Source organism: Trichosurus vulpecula, chromosome 2 (assembly GCF_011100635.1).
Source record: "Trichosurus vulpecula isolate mTriVul1 chromosome 2, mTriVul1.pri, whole genome shotgun sequence".
NCBI lineage: Eukaryota > Metazoa > Chordata > Mammalia > Diprotodontia > Phalangeridae > Trichosurus > Trichosurus vulpecula.
Window position 1 is genome coordinate 213,579,817 of NC_050574.1, and position 23,303 is coordinate 213,603,119.

Genomic DNA, 23,303 nt, shown 5'->3' on the forward strand with positions numbered 1-23,303 from the left:
TGTGTTGAGTATAAGTCAGTTGAATATTCACCATGTATGGAAGCATTAGAAGAGAGACAAAAGAAATAAAAGACAAGGTCCTCCAGAGACTTACAGTCCATTGGAGAGACATAACACCCACAGCAGAGAGACATAGGAAAGCCTGCACTGAGTTTGGGATCATTTGAGTACTTGTTGGCTGAGCACAATTCTAGGGCTTGGTCAGGAAAGGTAGAGGGTAGTAAGTAATGTTTAATGAAGGTAAAGAGAGGTAATGGAACCGAAAACTAGGAGAGAATCTCTTGTCTGTAGAAACTTTCCTAAATCTAGCAAATGGATGCCTTTGGGAAGACTTTTCAGAAGTCTGAAATTTTTTGAATTTTCAATAAATGTACATATTTTCTAAGGATATTGGACAAGCTTCTTATTCTGTGATTTCTTAAGTCTTTCTGAATATGTCCTATCCAAAGCATTTTTTAAGTTCAGAAAAAAAAAGTGGCTTTGCAATTGTACCCTTTTTTTGCACTGTGATTTTATTAGTGCAAAGAGCTCCAGGTGAGGCACTTTCTTTACCAAAACAAGTCTGCACCTTCATTGCAATTTAGTCTTAGAGGATTGCTTGGGGCAATCTGAGTGGTTTGGTGATATGCTCAGGGCCACACAGCCTGTATGCTGTATATCCAGCTCTTCCTGACTCTCATAGGCCAGCCGCCAGTCCACTAAGGCCGCCTTTTCTTCTACCACGTGGAAATGGTTGGTCTTGCTTTTCTGGGCTTTAAACTATGGTGCTTAATGATACCTTAGTAACTTAATGATAATAGTAATAACAAGAATAATGTCTTGCATTTGTAGAGGTTTTAGACTTAGAAATGTTTTCCTACTTCCAAAAACTACATCTACCTGGTCTTTAATTCATTTATAGTTTAGTCACTTTAAGAGCCCAGGAGGGGGAGAGATAGAATATACATTTATATAGGACCTGAGAGGTACCAGGCACTGTCTTAAGGGCTCTATGAATATTATCTCATTTTATCCTCACAACAATTCTATGAGGTCAACATCAATATTGCTCTCATTTTACAGTTGAGGAAACTGAGGCAAACAGAAATTAAATGACTTGCCCAGGGTCATACATCTAATAAGTATCTGAAGTCAGATTTGAACACTGGTCTTCCTGCCTCGAGGTCCAGCACTCTATCCATTACACAATCCTAATATAACTGAGACTTTAATTTTTGATTTAGGAAGTGGTCAAATCAGAATTTTTATGTGCCCAAGGGTGAAGTTATGCTTTGGGCATCTTAAGGACCATAGATTTATTTGTTTGTGTAGAAAATGTCTCATTTTATAAAGTAGGAACAGTAACAATTTAAACTTATCTAGAATTTTTCAGTTTACCAAATAATTTCATATATATTCATTGATTTTCAGAACAGTTCTCAGATGTAGGTAGTGCATTTTACAGAAAATGAAGCTGGGGATGAGATTTTAAGTGAAGATTTACTCATGGTGACCCGTCTTAAAGACAAAGCAGGACCTGAAACTGGCCCTTGGTTGCAGACTTCTGAGAAGTCCAGAGCTCTTTCTAAAACAGCCACTTGCTCCTCAATAGTGACAGATGTTGACCAAATAAGAGCATTTTGGTGGGAACTGTGACACCTAAGAGATATCCTTATCTGTAGCCCAGATTTGGTAAAGATTACAGTAATAAAGAAATGAACAAGGAAAGAAAGACTATAGCACACACACATAGATATATATGTACATATAGATATATATGTATGTATATATATATATATATATATAAGTTCAGTGTCTTGAGTTTGATATTCCCATCTTTAAATCTCATTTCCCGCTACTTCCCCAACATAAACCCACTTCTATCCCCTGCTGCCACCACCACCTACCCCACTGTAAAGCAAGTGCCTTATTCTATGACTATCTAGCTCCCACTTCCTTTTTGCAGTTTAGCTCAAATCTTATCTCTCCTCCTTTGTGAAAACCTTCATTGACTATTCCATCTCAAGGAATTTTTCTTCTTTCTGGATCATTTTTTGTCAATGATGCTTAATCGGCAGTTATAATTCACCACTTGGTACCACATTTATGTTCTTTGTTTCCACAATTATAGTGTAAGCTCCTTAACAGAGTTCTATAGACCTCACATTTTTAAAAAAATTCTTCTTTGTGCTTTACAGGTACTCATATATAGCTCAACAAATGTGTTGAAATAATTAGTTGATTGATGTTGGGTTTATCATTTAACTTTTCTAGGTCTCAGGTTCCTATTTCTTGCAAAAGAATACCAATATCTGTCCTTAGTTATTAGTCTGAAAAATGCTACTTGGACTATTTCAAATGTGATTATTCATTTGGTCATATTTGCCAATTATTTGCCAATCATTGAGACATCTTTGGGAAAAGACCTATCATTTATATGGTGCTTTTGAGTTTTGCAAAGAACTCTCTTCCCTCTCTCTCTCTCTCTCTCTCTCTCTCTCGCTCTCTCGCTCTCTCACTCTCTCTCTCGCTCTCTCACTCTCTCTTGCTCTCTCTCTCTCCCACCATATATATTAATAAACTTTCTTTTGATCTTTATAACAACCCTATGAGATTGGCACTGTTATTGTCATCATTTTGCAGATGAGGGAACTGAGGTTGAGAGGAGGAAGTGTCTGGGGCAGTGTTTGAATTCAAGCCTATCCTCCCTCTAGGCACAGTGCCCTACCCTAGCTACCTCACCCTCCAAAGACCCTGGATCTCTTACTATTAACTACAGAATGGGATTATGCATAAAGTGGCTGAGCCCAACCAAAGAGGGCTTAGTAACCGAAGTGATTCAAGGACTTTGTTGCAAAGCATATTTTTACCTTTGAGCCCCTCCCATTGCATGAATTCCCAGAATGGCTTTGTAGCGGGGCTGCTTCCTTTAACATCTGTTCTTCCATAAGGTTGATATAAGTTGGGGTAGTGATTGTTATGAGGTCAATCCATGTGACTGACCCCTTGTGTCAATAGATGCTCCTACTAAGAAGCATACCTCTTTTTTTTAATTTGGTTTCCTTATTGAGATGCCTGAGGGACGCAGCATGCCGTCTCTGTGCTCCTGCAGGCCCACCCAGCTTCCTTCTGGCACTGAAAGCAGCCGATGCTCTGCCACCTTTCTTTTCAGATAAGCATGACTTGGAAAAGCTATCTTTAGAGGTGATGAGTTTTTGTTTGGATGGAATTATGACTTGTATAAAGCCCACGCATGCTAACAAGCCACAGAGTGCAAAATAATTATTGAAAGTAATTTGAGAGAAAAGTGGAAAATCATCTAAGGGGGAAAAAAGATATTTGTTCTCAAAGCTTTGGTCTTGGTTCTCCATCATCAGGTTGACCGGCCATTGTTAGCTATGACCTCATCTCTGCACAATTTAGACCTTTTTTTTCCTCACTGAAGTACTTGATATTTTATTCAGAGTTAGAAAGAATATACCACATATAATGCTTATCATTCACTGGAGAACCATGGAAAGAAGTGTTGCATTATAGAGAGAGCTATTTCATTTGGGAAGCATTCCTTTAGCATTCAAGTCTTTAACTCATTTTCCAGGGAAGTATGACTTCTGAAATCACTTTATGATTTTCTTGTTGTCATACATTCCACTTTTATTTTACTCATCATGTGGCAGGTGTTAACTTACCACTTTGGCAGGATACATTTGCTATCCTCCCATATTCTCCATGATGATTATAGGTCACAGCAATGTAGATGCTATTGCCTATTTTTTTTTTGGCAAACCAGCTATCTTCCAAGGCCAGTAAACTATATCCAAATGCATAATACTCCTGAGGGCTATTCAGAACCAAATGTAATATAATGTACCCTGAGATAGGTCTGTTAGTAATACAAATGCAAATTATCTATTTTTTGTGGTAAGCATGAAAAACAATTAATGAAATGCATCATAAAGAAGTTTTAAGATATCCAAGCTTTGACACTTTCATCTTGGAAACAAATAGAATTGAAACAGTTCTTTCTCTTCTCCCCATCCCCTGTGATCAAGAGTTTAAAACTGATGATTCGATGACCAAGTCAATAATCTTCATGATTTTAAATGGTCCTTAATATTGCTTCAAACTTGGGGAATTTAGTTGGCCCCTTTACAGACAAGAGACATGGACTCTGAGTCATAACCTAGAAATGTCTTAACTTTCTCTTTGGGTACAGTAACAACAGTTTGTTTATACCCAACACTGTATATAACACAGTATTCCACTTACTATATTTCATAGTAGCCATTAAGGCTAACTTTACCTGGGAAGCACGGGTTCAAAGCTCTGCAAGGCACCTAATCGTTTATGCCTTCACCTTAGGAGACTTATCCCATCCTTATTCCTGATTACAACATCTCCAAATGATCTTTTCTCCCTTTTTTTAGAGGGAGAAAAAATAGAATTCCAAAGGAAAACTTCAACCGTGGGATTTAATGCTGAAGATGACCCTTGAGAAGGCACCTAGACCATTCCTCTAGCCTTTAGGCAAGCCTGTATTTCAATCACCTCAAAAAGAAAACTACTTCCCTTGACTTGAAAAATATATGGAGGAGTACATCCCACAAACTCCCTTGATAATATTCTGGAACATAGTCCAAAATCTTGAAGTCCTCATTACATAATGGTAAATTTAGTTCACAGTTTTAAAAAAAATCACATAAAAACTCTTTTTGAAAATGAATCAGGTTTTCCATTGAGTGACATGAAAAAGATTGTTGTTAGCACTTAAATTATATCATTTGAGGTAACACACCCTTAATTACTTGTGTTCTTGGTAACTGATGTTTTATTAAAAGAATTCACGCTAACATTAATAAATACAAACAAAGGAGAGGTTCTCGGGGTTAATAAGCTAATGAAACATTAATTCATCCCTGTTCTTTAAAGTAAAATGGAGAACTATCAGGTGTAATGTACTGACTTTGAATGTTGTCTTCCCAGGAAGAACAAAGTATGTTAGCCATGGAAGATGAGGGCACAGTTCAGCTCCCACTGGAAGGGCATTATAGGTAAGATGCTTTCTTTAATGTAGGTGTTTACTCCGTGACCTTTAAAAAGCATCATTTCTGGCAACAGGAAAAGGCACTGAAAGCACAATGAATTCTATTCTTGAATTTGATAAGTGGATAAATTTCTATTGTCGCTGAAGTCCAGAGGTAGCATGGGAATCACGAGACTATACTTGGGTTTTAGGCCTAGTTTTGCCACATTCAGCTGTGTCATCTTGGGTTCTGTCCCTTCAACAATGTGATCTCACACACTCGGCTGTATAAATTTGGGTAAGTCACCTCCCACTCTGGTTGTCGCTTCCATATAAGTGTGTGAACAATTGGACTAATTAATCCTGCCAGCTCTTAAATTCTTTTGTTTCATATTCTCTTTGGAAGTACCCTTGGTCTAATCCGCTCAGAAAATAAGACCAGACATGAAGTCAAGCTTCACTTCTCAGCCAGCAATTAGACAGCAAGTATATATAAAGCGCTTACTGTATTCCAGGCCCACTGGAAAGACAAAAACAATGCCTACCCTCAAGGAACATACATTCTAATGAGGAAAAGACAATATGTAAATTACTAGTAACCTAAAGACAGAGAGAGAGTAACAGGAAGATAATCTAAAAAGGGAAGACATTAGTAGGGAAAGGCCTCCAGCAAAAAAAATGGGATTTGAAGTATCTTGAAGGAAGCCAGGGAAAGTAACATGCAATGGTGAGGGCTCATGGAAGACAGTGAGTGCTAAAACTTGGAGACAAGAGATGGAGAGTTCTCTGGCAAATGTAATGGTTACTCCCTAAGTTGGTTACCTGGTGAATAAATCTTAACTCTTAAACTCTCATAACTCATAGTAATTCATCTAGAAGAAATTTCAGTTCCTGATTTGAAAGACTTAGCCATCCCAGTGAGATCAGTAATCCCCTAAAAAAAATCTACAAAGCACAATTGTTCTCTTTTTGCACAAAGTTGCTTCAAAGGGAATTTCTATTGGGCATTTGTTATGGCTACATGAATCATGTAAAATTTCAAAAGTTTGTATCAATGTACACCACCTCATTCTTCCAAATGTAGCACTCTTCAGAGCTACAAATAACTATTTATCTACGTATTTCAACCCTCAAACTTGTAAAGAATTTCCAAATATTTTGTCAGAAAGCTATACTTCTGCTGCAACTCTTATCTTAATTTTTTGTATTTATGACTTTGTAACCTTACTTAAAACTAAATTTATACTATCAAAATAATTCTAGATAGTTTGGAATGACGTTAATTTAAAAAATGGTTTTTCCCACATGGAGGCAATTTATATGTGCTGCAATACTAAAGAATGAGATAGAACAGAAACATTTTGCTTTACAGTCTAACATTAAAACTGGACTTTCCCTCTTAGGGACTTAGTTGATATAGTGGATACAGAGATAATCTCAGAAGCAGGAAGACCTTTTTTCCAATCCTAACTCTGACACATTTGCTGTGTGACCCACAAGAGACCCACAGAATTATAGACTGTTAGAGTGAAAAGGGATACTTAGAGCTTATCAAATAAAGACTTTCCCTATCCTACAGACTATAAAACTGAGGTCTAGAGAGGCTAAAAATCTAAAATTTTCGAGAACAAGAATTGTTTCTTTTTTTGTCCTTGTATCCTTAGCTCTTAGCACAGTGCCTGGCATTTAATGCTTGTTAATTGACCTCCCACAATCACACAGAGTTAGAACACCTAATGTTTGTTCATAAGACCATTGAGGAAGAGGGAACCAGAGAAATTGACCCTCGAGCTGAAAATATTAATTCATTTATTTATTAAGCATTTGTTAAGTGCCTACTGTGTGCTAGACAGTGTTAGATGCTGAGGATACCAAGACAAAAACAAATGAAACAGTTCTTTCTCTCAAGGGAATTGAATTTTACTGGAAATGAGAAAAGCAATAACTGCTCTTCTCAACATGAGGTCAGACTGTGACTTCTGCATTTTCCAGCATTGGCTATAGCAAGTCATCCTGTACTGTCTCCTTGGCTTCTGTAAACTCCTCTCCTATGGTTCCCTATTGGCAGCACTCTGGCTCCTTGCCATTGCCATTTAATTGTGTTCATTCTTGAAGCTGAAGTTATAGACCATCCCAAATCTGATCTTGAGTTGCTACCTTCCCAGAGTACAGAGTCTGAGACAATAAATGTTATGACAATGAAGTCTGCAAAGCCACAAGGAGAATTCTTGAGTGCATGAACCATGGAACAGAACTAGAATTTGAATAAGGAAATCATTGCCTATAATTGATGGCTTACATGCCTGGTATATTTGTATTTGGTTTTGGATTTTCATTTTTCATGGTTATTTGGTTTGAAATTTAGAATCATGTAGAAGATTACAAAGGTTTCGGCTATAGACAATCTATCGATGTGTATGCTTTTCTTGCATTATGTATCACTAATGGACCAGTGGTGCTGGCAACCTAAGTAGTTAATTTTTTTTTACTTTTGTATGAACTCCCATCTAGAGATGATCCATCTGTGATCAACATTTCTGATGAAATGACAAAAACAGCATTATGGAGGAACCTTCTGATCACCTCAGAAAACTCAAAGGACAAGGAGTCAAGCTTTCCTTCTAAAAGGTTTGAATTTTTTTAGCAATAACAGCATGATGTATTAATCCCAGGCATTTTATAACCTCAAATCATTAGCTAAATAAAAAAATAAATTTACCATCAAATTGAAGACTTAGGTTTGTACAGAGAAATCTTTAAAATCGAGGCATAAATTGTGTTTAGAAACAAAATTAAGATGCTTCCAGAAATTTCTTTCTCAGACCAAAACACCATTTGAAACATTTCCTAAGCTGTCATTTATTCATCTGGGCCTCCTACAAAGTTTTTTTTTTTCCCTGATCTGCTTCAGGCAAGAAGCACCATAGATATCTGATGATACTTTGTGGTTCCTAACCATCACCACTACCTCTTTCCCTCCCTTCCATGTTCCACATGCAATGGTTATATTGGCTCCCTAATTTTACCCACTCCTGCCCACCTGCTCATTTGGGGGGTCTTCACATACTGCCCAGAGAAAACTTAGAATTCTTGGAAATCCTATTCTCTCCTCTGTGTGTGTGTGCATGGGCACATGTATGTTGCTTATAGGCAATTTCATGTGCATGTAGAAAGCAGATTTTTGCCCTTGAATTCCAATATATATCTGATTTTTCTGATGAATTTCTCTGACTTCATAACTCAGAAATGAAATCACCCCACCTTCCTTGATGCTGAAACATAAATGGCAGACTGGGGTCGTAGCAGTATTTCTTTCTGCTTGAGAGTGATCAAGGGATTTGGGGAAACTAGCTGCAATGTTTGCTATAACTGATATTTTCTTTTATTTCCATAAGTTTTCAATTAACTTTTTCTACCTGATTGTTTCATATTACATTTCTGTCATAAGCTCCCCTTCCTAAATCACTCTAGAAGCTGATTCCCCAAAGGTAAGACCCTCTCCCTCAAACCTATTCCTTGATTGCATCCCCTTATGTTAAATGGTGTCTTCTAAAAACCCAATCAGCCTCTGTATTCTGTGTAAGTTTTGGGGAGGCAAAAGGCATGGAGTGCCCTAGCTTCAGGCCCACATCTTGAGCTGAAACACCTGGGGCAGTTGGCCAAATGCTTCAAGGAGGTTTGGAAGCCCACCTCTTCAAAACCCTCATCCATTAATTAAGAAATGTTCTTGCCAAGCTATACTTAGCAACTCAAACCTGGCATCAGTCTTTTTTACCTTCGAAACAAAAAAAGAGCTCCTTGATTTTTTTTAAATTGCATAAACTGGGTGTCTCCCCTGTATGTACTATGCACGCATCCAAACACCAAGAGTCTTGCTTTATGGAAATGGTTGAGAACATGGGCACAAGAGAGAATCTGTTTGACACTTTACAGAAGGTATAGAAAAATAGAAAAACCTGCACCTCTTGTTGCTGATTTTTGTCACCCCAAAATGGCATGCTGCTGCTTCAATGTTGTCTCTCTCTTCCTCAACTGCATAAACAAGACACATAGGGAATCCAGAGAGGCTTGACTTCAGAAGCTCACAGACCAGCTCAATGACATCTCTTTTGTTTTATTTTAATTTATTTTATTGATAAAACACTAAGCAACTCATTGGTTATCACCACAGACTTTTTATTGCTTGTTCTCTGTTACTGGGGGTAAAAGCCTTTATGAGTTTCTCCACTTGGATCCACAGAAGTGGCTTTTTATTCTAAGACCTATTTAATCCCAGTATCCAAAATAACCCCACTATGGTATAATAGAATGATCCATAATGCTTCTGTGACAATCTAAGAGTTTTGGATAAATATTGAAGGGTTCTACAAAGGGGAGCTGTCCACTTACATAGAAATCTGTTTTCCTGTATTGACTGACCCTAAAGTAAAAAAAAAAGAAAAGTCTTTGTAGTGATATTTCACTAGTGTTCAGTGTGAAGGCCAGGCTTACAGGCCAAAATGAATGATTTTTTAAAAAGCATTTATTAAGCACTTACTATGTGCCAAATGAAATGTAGGACAAGGAAGCCATACAAGTAAGGAAGGACAATCTGGTTTGTAGAACTGCTTACTTCAGGCACTGTTGTGTATCTTCCTGTCTTAACTAGACCAGCAGTCTAGACTGTCCATCTGTTTAGCTTTGACTCAAGCCAACAGTTAATATGTTCTAATGCTAAGTGTTCTAATGTTAAGTGTTCCTTAAACTAAATACCAGACTCAAAAGTTTTCAAGTAATGCCCTTTACCAGAAAAGATCTATTTCTTAAATCCTTTTCTAAATTACCAGCACATTTATAGATTGACTTAGGAGAATAACTCAATGTGATTTTAAATACATTCCATTTAAAGGAATCATTTTGGAGTGTAGTCTATAATGTCCATTCTTAATGACCAGTGAGCAGCTCTTACTGATGTAATTTCAAAATATTTCTAGAGCAATAACTTACATTTAAAAAATACTTTTTAATGTATAAAGTGCTTTCACATCCATATCCTCATTTATCACAGCAGTACTGTGAAGTAGGGCAAAGTAAGTATTAGTATCTCCATTTTACAGATGAGAAAACTGAGAACCTAAAGTCAGATGGTTAGTAAATGGAAAATCTGAATCTAGCATCCAAGACTCAAGACACCTAATATAGTCCCTCATCACTTTACCACACCACCTATACTGCACTGAAGTGAAGGTTCAGCTAGCTTCTCTGCATTCCAAAGGGGAAACCTCCCAGGTGAAGACTTTTTGTGTGTCTTTTAATGCTATTCAGACGTATAGCTATGGAATCCCAATGGAAACAGGGATTCTCAAGAAGTTCTGAGAACAGTAACAACATTATTATACTCAGTGCCAAATGAGGGCGTCAAAGTATGACCAGGAGGCATGCCACTAGCATCATTCATTCATTTATTCATTCATTCATTCACCTGTCAATACAACATTTATTGAGCACCTACTGTGGGCAAAGGGGCTATGTAACGATTATATCCTGGCATGACTTGGCATGCCTTTTGGTCTGAAAAGTCCTCAAGGTAGGGTTGGTAGCTGAGGTCTTAGATTTTAATCACCTTGAGAATATTAACACACTAGGTTCTGGAGTTGCACGCAGGACCTCAGCAGATGGCAACAGAGCCGACTTCTTGTTATTATTCCACACTTTGCTGGTAGCTATTTGCCCTAGAAGACACTAGATAGAGTGTGAGGTTTCGTGCCAATTCAGGATGTTTTGGAGCGCCTTTTATAAGTGAAGTTAAATATAACAGTTGGATTTGGCAATAGTTTGGTGTACTTTCATCTATCAAACACTTCAGAGAAGACTAAAGGGAGATTGTAAGAAACACCTTCAAATAACAGCACATTTGATCAAAGGGTTTAATTTGTAACATGTGGAAAATACAAGTGATATACAAGTATTAACTGGGACCAGCTCAACATACTGTGTGGGTCATTTGAAATAAGTTCCATTTAAATTGTACTATTTCAATTAGGGACAGCTTGAAATGGACTATCCAGTTTAGCAATTCCTGTGTCATGTAGCGTTCAAAATCTACAGATTCCCCATTAGTTAAGTACTAATTCTATTCACTGAAACATGAAAATACTAAATGACATAGTATTTCCTAAGTGAAAGAAAGATTATGTAACACTAGTATAGCTATTCCGGTCCTTGAAGCTATCCTCATCACCTCCTTCAACAAATACTCTATGCCAATGAGTCCCCTTTGTTTCTCTGTCCTAACTGCATTTCAGACAACATAAATTTGTAAAAATATAAATAAATGATCCAAGGCAGTTAAGAGGACTAACTGTAAAACCCGTACCTAGTACCTAAAATCTCCACTGTCATCATGAATGAAAAAGATTCTTAGGTGGGATTGAGTCTGGGGTGTAGTTTTGAGAGTGGACTCTAAACCAACTTGAAGTCCATGGCTTCAGAGATTGCTATGCATGGAATTAGAAGGAGCTATATCAGAATCCTCTGCTATTGCTGCTGAGAAGAAGTATGTAAGAATCACATCAGTAGACTTAGAGAGGAGCAGCCAGACAGCTCAGAGGATAGAGCACTGGGCCTGAAGTCAGGAAGACTTGAGTTCAAATCCAGCCTGAGACATTTATTAACTGTGTGAGCCTGGACAAGTCACTTAATCTCTGCTTGCCTTAATGTGCTGGAGATGCAAACCACTCCAGTATCTTTGCCAAGAAAATCCCATGTATGGTATGGTTGACAGGGTCACAAAGAGTCAGATGCAACTAAATGACTGAAGATTTTTTATGAGACTCAGTTACTTGAATGCCTGGAGCACTTTTTACTTTTCTCTGAAACATTTACTCCTTCAATTGTATCCTGACATACCACTTTAGTCAGTGTCCCATCATCATTAATTATCATAAGGAAAAATACTAACCTCTCCAGGCAGTGAGGAGGAACTGGTAGAGAACACTTCTATACACCACCAACTGCCTTTTGGAAATCTTGGACTGAGTGTCCCTTAGACATCTCAAACTCAGTACGTAAAAAGCACAACTCATTATCTTTTCCCTGAAACCTTCCATTTTCACAATGTTCCTGTTACCATCAAGAGCATGATGATCCTTCCATTCCCCCAGGTTTGTAATATCAGGAAAATCCTCAACTCAGTCACTCTTGCCCCATCTGTACAGTCTATTGCCCAAACTCGTGACTGGCTAGGAGAGACAAAATCTGGATAGATAGATCTAGGAATCATCTGCATAGGAACTAATGAGATCACCAATTGAGATGGAGAGACAGAGACAGAGAGAGAGAGAGAGACAGAGAGACAGAGAGACAGAGAAAGAAGAGAGTAGAGAAGAAGCCCCCAGATAGAGCCTTGGGGAATGCTCATCATTAGTGAGCACAACATAGATGAAGATCTAAAAAAGGACCCTAAAAAGGAAAAGATGCACAAGTAGGAGGAGAACCATGAGAAAACAGGCAGTGAGGAGAAATGACATTCAGGAGAAGGCGATCAACAGTAGCAAATGCTTCAGAAAGGTCACAGAGGATTGGGACTGGGAAAAGGTCACTAGAGTTGGCAATTAAGAGATCAGTAGCAACTTTGGAAAATGCTGCTCCTGTTGAATGATGAAGTCAGAAGCCAGACTGCAGAGACTTTAGAAGAGAGTGAGAAGAGTGGAACTAGAGACACCTAGTGTCCCCGGCTTTCCAAAGGAATTTAGCTGAGGAGAGAAAGACATGGGTTGTTAGTTGTTGATAAATGTTTGAGAAAAATTAGTTTAAGGATGAAAGAAAAATGGGAGTTGTTCATAGGCAGCAGGCAAGGAGACAGTAGCCAGTCAGAGATTGAAGGATGATAAAAAAGGTGTAGATGATGGTGAGGTAGAGGTAGGGAGGAGGACTTGCTGGAGAAGACAGGAGTGTGGCAGGTACCATATTGGATACAAATCTATGTAACACAGACCCTGGCATCTCCCATAGACATCCTCCAGAACAACATTAATGGCTGCTAGACCTCTGCCTTTTTAAAAGAGGGGTGCATACCAAGTGCAGAGCACAGAGCAAGAATAGCTCACTTAGAGCCAGGTAAGACTCAAGATATTGTTATATTGGAAGACAAAGTCATTAAAACTTGTCACATGGAAAGAATGGAAGGAGAAGAAATTGAGATATGTAGATAGAGGATTTAAAAATATAGAATTAAGGCTCTCAGCACATCATGTGCATACTGTCATCCCTTCTCATGAGAAAAGCAAATGAAAGAAAAGAAAGTCGTTTCACTGTGACCTGTAAGTGGTATGTGCTGAGGCATGTGGCAGGCTCCAACCCAGGGTGCCACAGATGCTCACACTAGCTCTCAGAGATCTGGCAGCCTGCCATGAATGGCAGAAGCTCGGGCACTCCTTACCTGATGGTGCCTGGTGATGGTGACAACTGAGAAGGGCTGTTTCTAGCAAAAATGGAAGAATAAAATCAATCTAAAGCACTTTCAGAATGCATTTGACAATGTGAGCTATTGGCCATGAAGGACTCAGTGGTTTGAGGGCTAAAAATCAGGATTAGGGATAGGCAAAATCTCTCCAGAGCCAGGCATCTTGATCAGAAATGGAATTCTATTAACAGGAGCCCTATTCCAGGTGCTTGGATGGTAACCGTAGCAGAAAAAGCTATGTATATGTAAAGTTATTATGAAATGAAGCCTTAGTCACGTATGGGCCTTTGCCTATAGGCTTCATTTCATAATCCAATTGAATCAGCATTTATTAAACACCCACTGTGTACAAAGCACTTTCTAGACATTAGGGATACAAGAAAGAAAGAAAGAAAGAAAGAAAGAAAGAAAGAAAGAAAGAAAGAAAGAAAGAAAGAAAGAAAGGAAAGAGGAAGGAAGAAAGAAAGAAAGAAAGAAAGAAAGAAAGAAAGAAAGAAAGAAAGAAAGAAAGAAAGAAAGAAAGAAAGAAACCTATCACTGGAGTTTATGAGGAAGAAGATAAAGATGTAAACAGAAGAATATAGACACAATAATTTGAAAAGGTAGCACTAATAACAAGTCCTAAAAGATTTTCCAATGAGCCATGTCTTGAAGGAAGCCAGAAATTCTAAAAATCCAAGGTGAGGAGAAGAGTATTCTGCAGGCAGGTGCAAAAACACAGAGGAGTGAGACATCAGGTGAGCTGCCATAAGGCATGTCCCCTAGAAGCTTACAATTCAGATGTGAACATAATGCATGCATCCATTTTTTTTAAATTAACATTTCCCAGCCAACCAGCTAATGTGATAGTGGGAAAAGTTTTGAGCCTTGGGGGAAAAAGAAAGAAAGAAAAGGGCATAGAGAGTGTTTCACAATAGGTATAGATTATTAACAGATTGATCTGGAGAATAAAATAAAATAAAAACCCTTTTCAGACTATGCAAATTCAGAATATAAGTGAATAGAGTGGCCATTCCTCTGGCTGTGAGGCTTTGTCTTCCCAAGCGGACATCAGACTGCTGGAGGACAGGGTGTTCAGTTTTTTAACAGGGTGTAATCATTCTCCAGAACAGAGGAAATGTACCCTAAGGGACCAAGACCTGTTCTTCCCACAAAGCACCATTCAGTGAAGAAGGTGGGAGCAAACCAAGGGTCAGCAGAACTTAGAAATAACAACTGTGACTTCTTGTTTGTTCCATTTAACAAAGTGTCAGTGTTGTCTTAAGATGGTATCATGACGGGTGTTTTCAACAATCATTAACAATTTCATTTGCCAAAATGACAAGTGTGTGAATCTTGCATGCTTTCAGATCTGTCTGAAAACTTTCAATTTTATTCATTCTTCCCTCTCTGAAATTCTGACCCACGGCTTGTATCCTACCCAGTTCAGAGTTGTATAATTGTTGCTGGTCAGTCTGTGCTATGTAGCATGAAAAATTAATGCATCTTGGTGGAGGGGAGCGGGGTTTGGTTTTTGGGTTATTTTCTTTTTTTGAAGGAGGGCGTCTTTTAAGGAGAAGGGAAGGGGATCAGGCAGTTCTTGCAGAAGGTATGGTGGCATTGACAGTAACAGACTTTTCCTTTCCCCCCTTCCAGCACTGAAGGCAGAAAAGAGAAGAAAGCTGACTCAGGGAAAGGTGTTGACAGGGAGACTTGTCTATGACTTGTTCTTCAATTTATTTTTACAAACATACAAGAAGAGTGCCACAATTATTAATAAAACTGCTTTGATCATGTATTGTAAATTCTGTCTCTCATCCCAAATTCACGCCCACACTGTAAGTAGTGCAATACTCATTTTGTTCCTCTGTCTAAAACTTCTGCGCGGTGAGACATCCCTGGTAGCCAGTGCAAGAACCTGTGTGTTCCTTGCTGGATTAACCATTCTTAAACACTAAAATTCATGTCATCAATCTCATAAGAGCAGTTGATTTTTGAAAGAGAGGACTCATGTGAGTTGACTTGTATTTTACTATTTTCCTGGCCTTGTGATGCCTATAAATTTTATTCAAAGGAAATTTGAAAGGTAACCCTACTTCTTTCTGATTTTTGTAGCATAGTATTAATGACTTATTTTGAAAGACCCAAATTAAAAAGTTAGTCTGAAAGCTCTTTTTTAAAGCAATTCTATTTATGCTGTCTTTCTTGATTCAATAAAAGGCATTTAATATTTTAAAATTTGTATTACCTGAAGCATAAAGTCATTTGGGGGAATCAAAATAAAAATCTCTTCACATCTTGTTTTAAAAGAATTAGACATTGAAGGGAAACCTTCAGACAGCATTTATTCAGAATGTACATTGTGATTACATTATCCAATATGGACCATAGGGAAATACTTAAAATCAGTGAACCAATACTTTTATAAACAGTTTGGGGATGTTTTCAATATAAACCATTGTCTGAATTATGTGGTTAAGTTTCTTTACCTCTGACACCAAGTTTTTCCAAATCAGCATTTATTTATACACATGCAGCATACCCCATGATGAATCATTGTATAAGAAATACCCACGTGTACAATAACTCTACCAGTGAGGATCCTGCCCTGTGTCATGCTAGGTTGGAACTTTGTTCTCATGTGAGGTTGACAGGTGTCCAGTTGTGATTTTTTTCCTGCAACACTTTTTATACTGTTCTATTAAAAATGCATGCTGTCAAGAAATAAACCTCAAACTGAACATTTCAGCTACTGACCAGGGGAATTTCCAATTGATATTTCAGTCTGTACCAAGTAATTCCATCTTTACCAAGCTTGTAGAAGAGGGGAAGGCTATTTCTGATTTTGGAGTACTATTTGAAAGAATAACTTTTTAATTCATTTTTAATGAAGCTAAATAATGACTGATTTTATTAGCCATTTTAATGTTTTGGGATTCCAGGAAAGCCCACAGGCCAACTGAGCTTATGCTCTTTTTAATGTTCACTTTTGCAAGGATTCAGAGTTCTTCCAATTCATTAATTACTTTTACTCAAAGTGATTTTGTTTTCCATAATCAATATCAAGGGGGGGGGAAATTCCTTTGATAAGTCAATGAGCAGTGTTTTGTAGCATCCTCTTGACTATTGTTATAGTCTGGACCTCATCATTTCCTAGAAATTTCTCTCACAGCCCTCTTAAGTAATTATTTTAAATGGAAACAAGCCTAAAGGATGCAAAGAAGGATTTGCATTTAATAACAATAAAAAGATTGTATTTATAAATGCAGACGACAAAGTACAGAAACTTCCTGTTCTAAATGCATTGTTTTCATGTATTCAATAATACAGATGCTACTTTGTAACATTCCAATTGGTTTATGATTTAGACTAGAAAGACATGCCAGTCTGCCCCCAAAGCAGCCTTCTTGTGTTTTGGTATGTTACTAACTCTTCTGTTAAAAAAGAGATCATAGTGAAGTGAAAGTTTCACATGATCATCTATTAGACTATTAAGAAATCATTGTATCCAATGGCATTCTGTGTTTCTGAGCCTTTTTTTATAGTCACGCGCTGTTCTTGTGCGAATTTTAACGCTATCCTTATGTTAATCCCAACATTTTGAAATCACACAAAATATAATGCAAATGTAGTGTTATATATTTACTTCTAATTTCATATTCCTGGTCAAAATTGCTGAATTTCTTGGATGTAATTTATTACAAAGTTTAAGTAAAGTGTAAATGTGAATAGGATATTGTGTTTTTCACAACTAAGAAATGTTATGTGGAAATAAATATTTATCCTAACTAATTTCCTTTCACATTTCTATATTATGTTGAGTGCTTGTCATTTTGTGGGACCTTTTTTTTTCCTGCTATTATTCATCAGGCCATCACCAATGCTCGGATTGTGAACATCACTTTTCTTACATTTTCAACTTAGAGTTAGGAAAATTTCGATAGATATTGGTAGGGATTTTGGGATGGTTGGTAGGACCATTTCATACGCTATTCTGCCTGGATGGCAAATGGTCAGAGCCATTCAAAGATGGTTCAACCACTTTTACTTAGCCAAACTAGTGGCTTCCCTATCCCAGGAGGAAAACTGTTTTAGAAGCAATTAATTTGACCTGATTACCACTTTAAACCACTGACATCATTAACTGAATTGGAAACAGTTGGGTCAGATTCTGTACATTATTGGGCATTGGGCCAAAAAAAAATTCCCAGGTTGTATTTTTGTTTTCTTTTGTTTTATCAGACCTGTGATTTCACTGGTATTGGGAATGTCAATGACGAAAATCCTAAGGCGGCTCAGAAATTGCTCAGTAATACAGAGACTTTTAAAGTTACTATGGGCCACTAAAAGGTTAAATGACCTATCCAAGGACATCGAACCAGTCTATCAGAAGGAGGGTTTGAACCTAGGTATTGACTCCCTCACCACTAAATTATGCTGCCTTTTTAAATTTTTTACTGAAATATAATCTTTTTAAAAATCTGTCTATCTTTGGACTGTTATACCATTAGTTGAAAGTACAATCTGTATTCTGTTAGTATTCTCTTCAAGCATTGCAGGCTGCTGGTTACTAAATTGAATCTTCAGTAAAGGTATAGATTAAACTATGCCACCTCGACAGATCCATTGAAGATCTCTAGAAAAAGAACACATGGCTTTTTTCTGAAACCATTAGGAAATTCTTAAATATGACTTTAGCCATATCTTATACTCATATCTTCCTAGGGTTTTAAACAGCGCCATTGCACCGAGGCTTCATGTTCAGCTTATGATCTAATTTGACCCTCAGATCACTTTTGGTTTCATTTGTACATTGCTGTTACAACTTGGTTTTCCTTGTTAACTGCAGTGGACTTCTTCCATTCAAATTTATCTTTTCCATTAGCTATTTCACCACAGTACTGATATTTCTTCCTCTATGTCTCTATCAGGCTTCTCCACTATTATTAGATCATAACATTTAGAACTAAAGATTGTCTAGTCCAACTGCCCATTTTCCGAGATGAGTAAACTGAAGACACAGAAAAATTAAATGATTTGTCCAAGATTCTACGGGGAGTAAAGAACTCCAGGGTTCTAATCAAGGCTCTCTGATTCCAAATTCAGGCAGAAGTATGGCCGCTTTATAGACAATGCCAGATGTAAAAAGCTGGGGAAAAAATGTTATCACATTAAATACAGGGATCATTTAATGGTCTATGATGATGGATCAATCCATTCCTTATCCCTTATAATTATGGTCAGCCAATCCCCAAGCATTTGTTAAGCTCCCCCACTATATGAAAGGCAATCAGTTAAATACAAATATAAATGGGAAAAAAATCTGCCCTCAGGGACCTTATAATCTACATGAAAGGATACCATAAAATCACATGTAAACTGAATGGTTAATATTCAGGAATAAGTGACAACAACTTGACTGTATGCAGGTATCCCAAAACTACAGGGGACTAAACCCCATCTTGAGCCTTACAGTAGGGATTTGGAGGGTGTTTCAAGAGCCTCAGAGACCAGGGGATGACCTACAGCCCAACAAACAAATTCCTCTGAGATCTCGCTATAGTCTTGGACCAGCTGGCAAGATGATACCAGTTCAGATACACATACTTGTGGACTGCTTCAAGGTCTAGAGGTGAGGAAGAATTAGCTATGTAGTATTTTAAGGACATTCCTGCATGTATATCAATATTTCTGTGTTCATTAGTGTTTGCATCAGTGTTCTGAAAATGCATCCCTGCAGGTCAGCTGTGAGTTACTTGATCATTAAAGATAATTTAGTGCAGTGTAAAATGGCCAGTGGTTATTCCTTTCAATTCCAATTAACACACGTATGTGAGTACACACACACACCCCCTTACTGCCATTCCTGGGAATTCATCTATAAACCTTTGTATTGCTGGCATGAGCCAAAACATCAAAACCTACATTCCTAGGTTTCTACCCACATTACAGGGCATAATGGCAAGAACGCAGGACTTCGGTTTAGAAAACTTGAGACTTGAATCTTTGTTGCTCATTTATTAGCTGTATGAGCTTGGACAAATCATTAAGCCTCCCTGTGCCTAAGGGGCATCACTTGTATGATGACAGTAATGATACCAACCCTATCTAGGGAGAAAGGAAGGGAATAGGCATTTCTACAGCATCTACTACATGCCAGGATCTGTGCTAGGCGCTTACATACATTATTTCATTTGATTCTCACGACAGCCCTGTGAGGTATAATAACTATTATCCCCATTTTACAGTTAGGGAAACTGAGGCAGTAAAAGGCTGAGACTCGCTTAGGTCCACACAGCCAGTTAATTATTCAAGCTAATCACCACCTTCCTTGCCTTTATCAATGACCCTTGGTACTTAAGCAGTGCTCTGAATTCATAATAGTGGTGGAATAGTATGCTAGTATAATAAAATGTATCTGTAGTTTAAAGCTTTACGGTGGCTTTCTCCATCTTGAAGGCCTACTGTGTAAAGTGTTATGTAAACCCTTTTCACAGCCTTTATCGGCCTGTCTGGCATTGGTCACTGAAAATCTAGAGTAATTATCAAATAGCTGCCCTTGGGACATGTATAATCCAGCTAGGGAGACTTTTGAAGGTACAAAACTTAAGGCCATAAATACATGGCATGCTGATATCCTCAAATACTAAATTGCATGCTAAAGGATTGTCATCAAGAAAAAAAATGTCTCTGGGCTTAAAGTCGTGGGACTCAACTTGAGTATTGATGAAAGGCAGGCAGAATCTGGATAGATGCAGAAGAGAAAAGGAGGCTCATTACAAGTAGAATGAAACCAAAGAGGATGAGTAAATATGGTAGTGGTCAAGAAGGGACCATCACTAAGCAATGAAGAAAGTGGCTGGACCATAGGGATTCACGCTGGAAGAATAATGAGATGGAGGATGGAGGAGGTGGAGTGAGGACAGGCTGACAAGTGTGGCTTTAATCCTATTGATTATAGGGAGCCATTGTAGGGCCACAATCAAAAAAATTTAGCTCAGTTCATAGAGCATGTTTGTTATGGTTTATAATCAGGGTGGGGGGGAAAGAACTAGGTTTGTATCTAGTGCATAAAGAAATACAGATGTGAATGCTTCCTCAGTTAATTTTTCTATTAAGGTGCTATAGTACATTAGAAAGAGCATGGGACTGGAGAGTAATCCATACTTTCTTACATACTCCCTGTATCATCTCAGGTAAATCATTTAACCTATTTGGGCTGCAATTTCCTGAACTCTAAAATGGGAGAATTCGACTTTGCTAGTCTTTAAAGACCCTTCTCACCTGTAAATCTGATTCTACAATAATATGACCTAGGTTTGAGTTCCATTTCCTCAACTTAATAGCTGTGAAAACTTGGGCAAGTCTCAGCCTCTATTTCCTTGTATTTAAAATGGTGATCAGAAGAATTACCTACCTCACAAGGTACATCAGTGAGAATGGAAGGTACTGTTGAGTTAAAAGCTATATAAATGTCAGTTTCTCTTACTAGAGTTATTAGACAGGACCTCGAGCTTTCATTCAGAACTCTTTTCTAACTCTTTATTGATCTGGAATTTCAGCACTTGCAGAGAATGAAAGCAAAAGCAACAATTTTGATGAGGAAGGGGTTGTAAGAGACAGCCGCATCCACAGCCTAAGCCAAAAGATACAAAAGGCAGGAGACAGAAAAAAAATAAGACTAATTGATGACCATAAGTCAGAAAGCAAATTTTATGCTTAGTATTCCCTGTTTACGAAGGCAGAGAGGGGTGTGTGGAATGTACTTTCAGAACCCCATCCCCAAGTCCCCAATAGGTACTAACTTGAGTAGCTGTTTAAGTTTCCTGTTGGGGATAAATTCTGAGGTAACAAGCTTGTCCATATGCCAGAAGACATCTTTAAAGCAGAGTTAATTCCTCATTTATTCAGCATGGTTAGAGAATGAGCACAATAGAAACAGCTGTAACTGACCCCTTACTCCACTTTATTAGTATGGATTGGATTCTGACTATCACAATCAAGTTACCACAACCAGGTAATTAATAGGGGAGAAAACACCCGAGAAGTTGGAATGTTCACCAATAATCATCCACCAAAGTGGTCTTCATACCCCTTCCAATGTTTCCAAATAAGTTTATCTTTCCCAATATTGATACCAGGTCCCTGACACCTCCAATATATTCTTACACTTAGAATGTATTTCAGACTCATTCCTCATACTGTTTTAGTTCCTTTGTCCTTTAAAGTTGATTTAATTCTCTAATTAGTCGCCATTGGAGGGCCCCTTGTTTTTTTTGCTCCATTATTATGCACATATTCAGTCCTTAAATACTTAAGAAAAAAAACCCACAACCATTTGTTGTAGTTGCCTCGTAGGCACAAAAGAAAGGTTTGTATCTTTTAGGGAACTGAGGGAAATGACAGTCGGGTTTATCATCCAGAACTAGAGTTTTGATCCTAAATGGTGGTACAGATGGTCAGTGCAGATGACAGAGAGATTGCTATTCAATTTGTATTTCAGACTCTTATTGTACTTCCGAAGTAGGACTTAGTATTTATGCAGAGTGTTTTCTTGATAGGGAATCATACAAAGATAGGCCCAGTTGCCCCAGGTTAATCAGCTTGATCTAGAAAGTCCAATTTTGAAAAAAAAATCACCTTATAAATAGTTCTTAAGTATGAGAAATGTCATGAATATGACCTGGTAAGTAGAAGACCAGGAAGGCCTGATTTCAAGTCTTTTTTCTGCCATCAGGGAAAAAAAATCAGTAAAACTCAGTGTTCCCAAACAACTCTTTAAGATGGTAACATACTCAACTGCATTGGTAGAAGTTTTCACACCAGGAATTCTCTATATTGGTAAAATCATAGGACTGGATTTTTTTTTTTATTTTTAAGTGATCATATAGCTATAGTCCAACCAATGAACAGGAAATTTGGTATTAGCTGAGAATATTAAAGAAACAATTTCATTGTATATTTCAAAGGCAAAATTGCAGTTGTATATTTGCAATCTTTTATCCAACCCTTTTTACAACTCATTATCTTCACTGACCCACTTGAAATGTTTTTAATAACTTCAGCTTCTGGGGTTTTTTTCTGCTATTAATTACCTGTCTGTGCTAATTTTCATTGTAATGGTCTGAGTCCAATCCATACTAATAAACTGGAGTAAAGAACAGAGGTGGCTTCTAAATAGTTCAAGACATAAAATCACATTTGCCTAAATTATGTGAGACTTGTTTTGAATAGGGAACAAACATTTATGACGTTGCCTCCATTAGTCATTTTGTAAGCCAAGTCCAGCTTTAGCCACCCAAGTACTTCAATGATTAGGTCTACATGCATAATAGGTTCAACTACTATGGTCTCATCAACCAAAAATTTATTCCAGACCAGTTCAATGACTCTAGCCCAACAATACTGTCATAATTATCAAGCCTACACAGTTTGGTTCTGCAATATTTTAATATCTTAGGCTCATAACTATGTTACAAAACACTAACAGCTTCCTGGGAAAGATTAGAAAGGGAGTATGATGATTATAACTCCTTTTAAAAAAAAAAAAGGTGATTTCTCTTAAGAGAGCATGTGTCAATGTACAAAATAGCAGAGGATGGGGTATGCAATAAAAACAGGGCCACCAATACCACAAACTGCTTTATTACATTACAAATTTTGTGCTTTGTATTTTTTTAAAAAACAGCTCAAATCTTTCTATCTATTTAAAAGGTAATCTGGAAAATGTTAACAAAGCAAAGCAGGGCCTTGCAGGGTAAAAGTGGCCACATGCCAGTATGATTTAGATCTGATTAAGGACACATACTCATTACCTCTGAAATGCCAAAGACATACTTATTAAATGAGGAGGGAAAATTTTATAGTCTGGTGAACAGA

General features: G+C 37.6%; 1 protein-coding gene across 4 annotated transcripts in view; it reads left to right on the forward strand.

Moving 5' to 3' along the window:
• SLC4A10 (solute carrier family 4 member 10) overlaps nucleotides 1-17,206 on the forward strand; it is a 274,145-nt gene extending 256,939 nt beyond the window's left edge. For all 4 annotated transcript variants that reach the window (XM_036743354.1, XM_036743356.1, XM_036743355.1 and 1 more), the window contains 3 exons: nucleotides 4,963-5,030; nucleotides 7,514-7,630; nucleotides 15,081-17,206. In XM_036743354.1, coding sequence (XP_036599249.1) covers nucleotides 4,963-5,030; nucleotides 7,514-7,630; nucleotides 15,081-15,147 — 252 coding nt within the window. In that variant the 3' untranslated portion in view covers nucleotides 15,148-17,206. The remainder of the gene's footprint in view (nucleotides 1-4,962; nucleotides 5,031-7,513; nucleotides 7,631-15,080) is intronic.
• The last annotated feature ends 6,097 nt before the right edge of the window (nucleotides 17,207-23,303 follow it).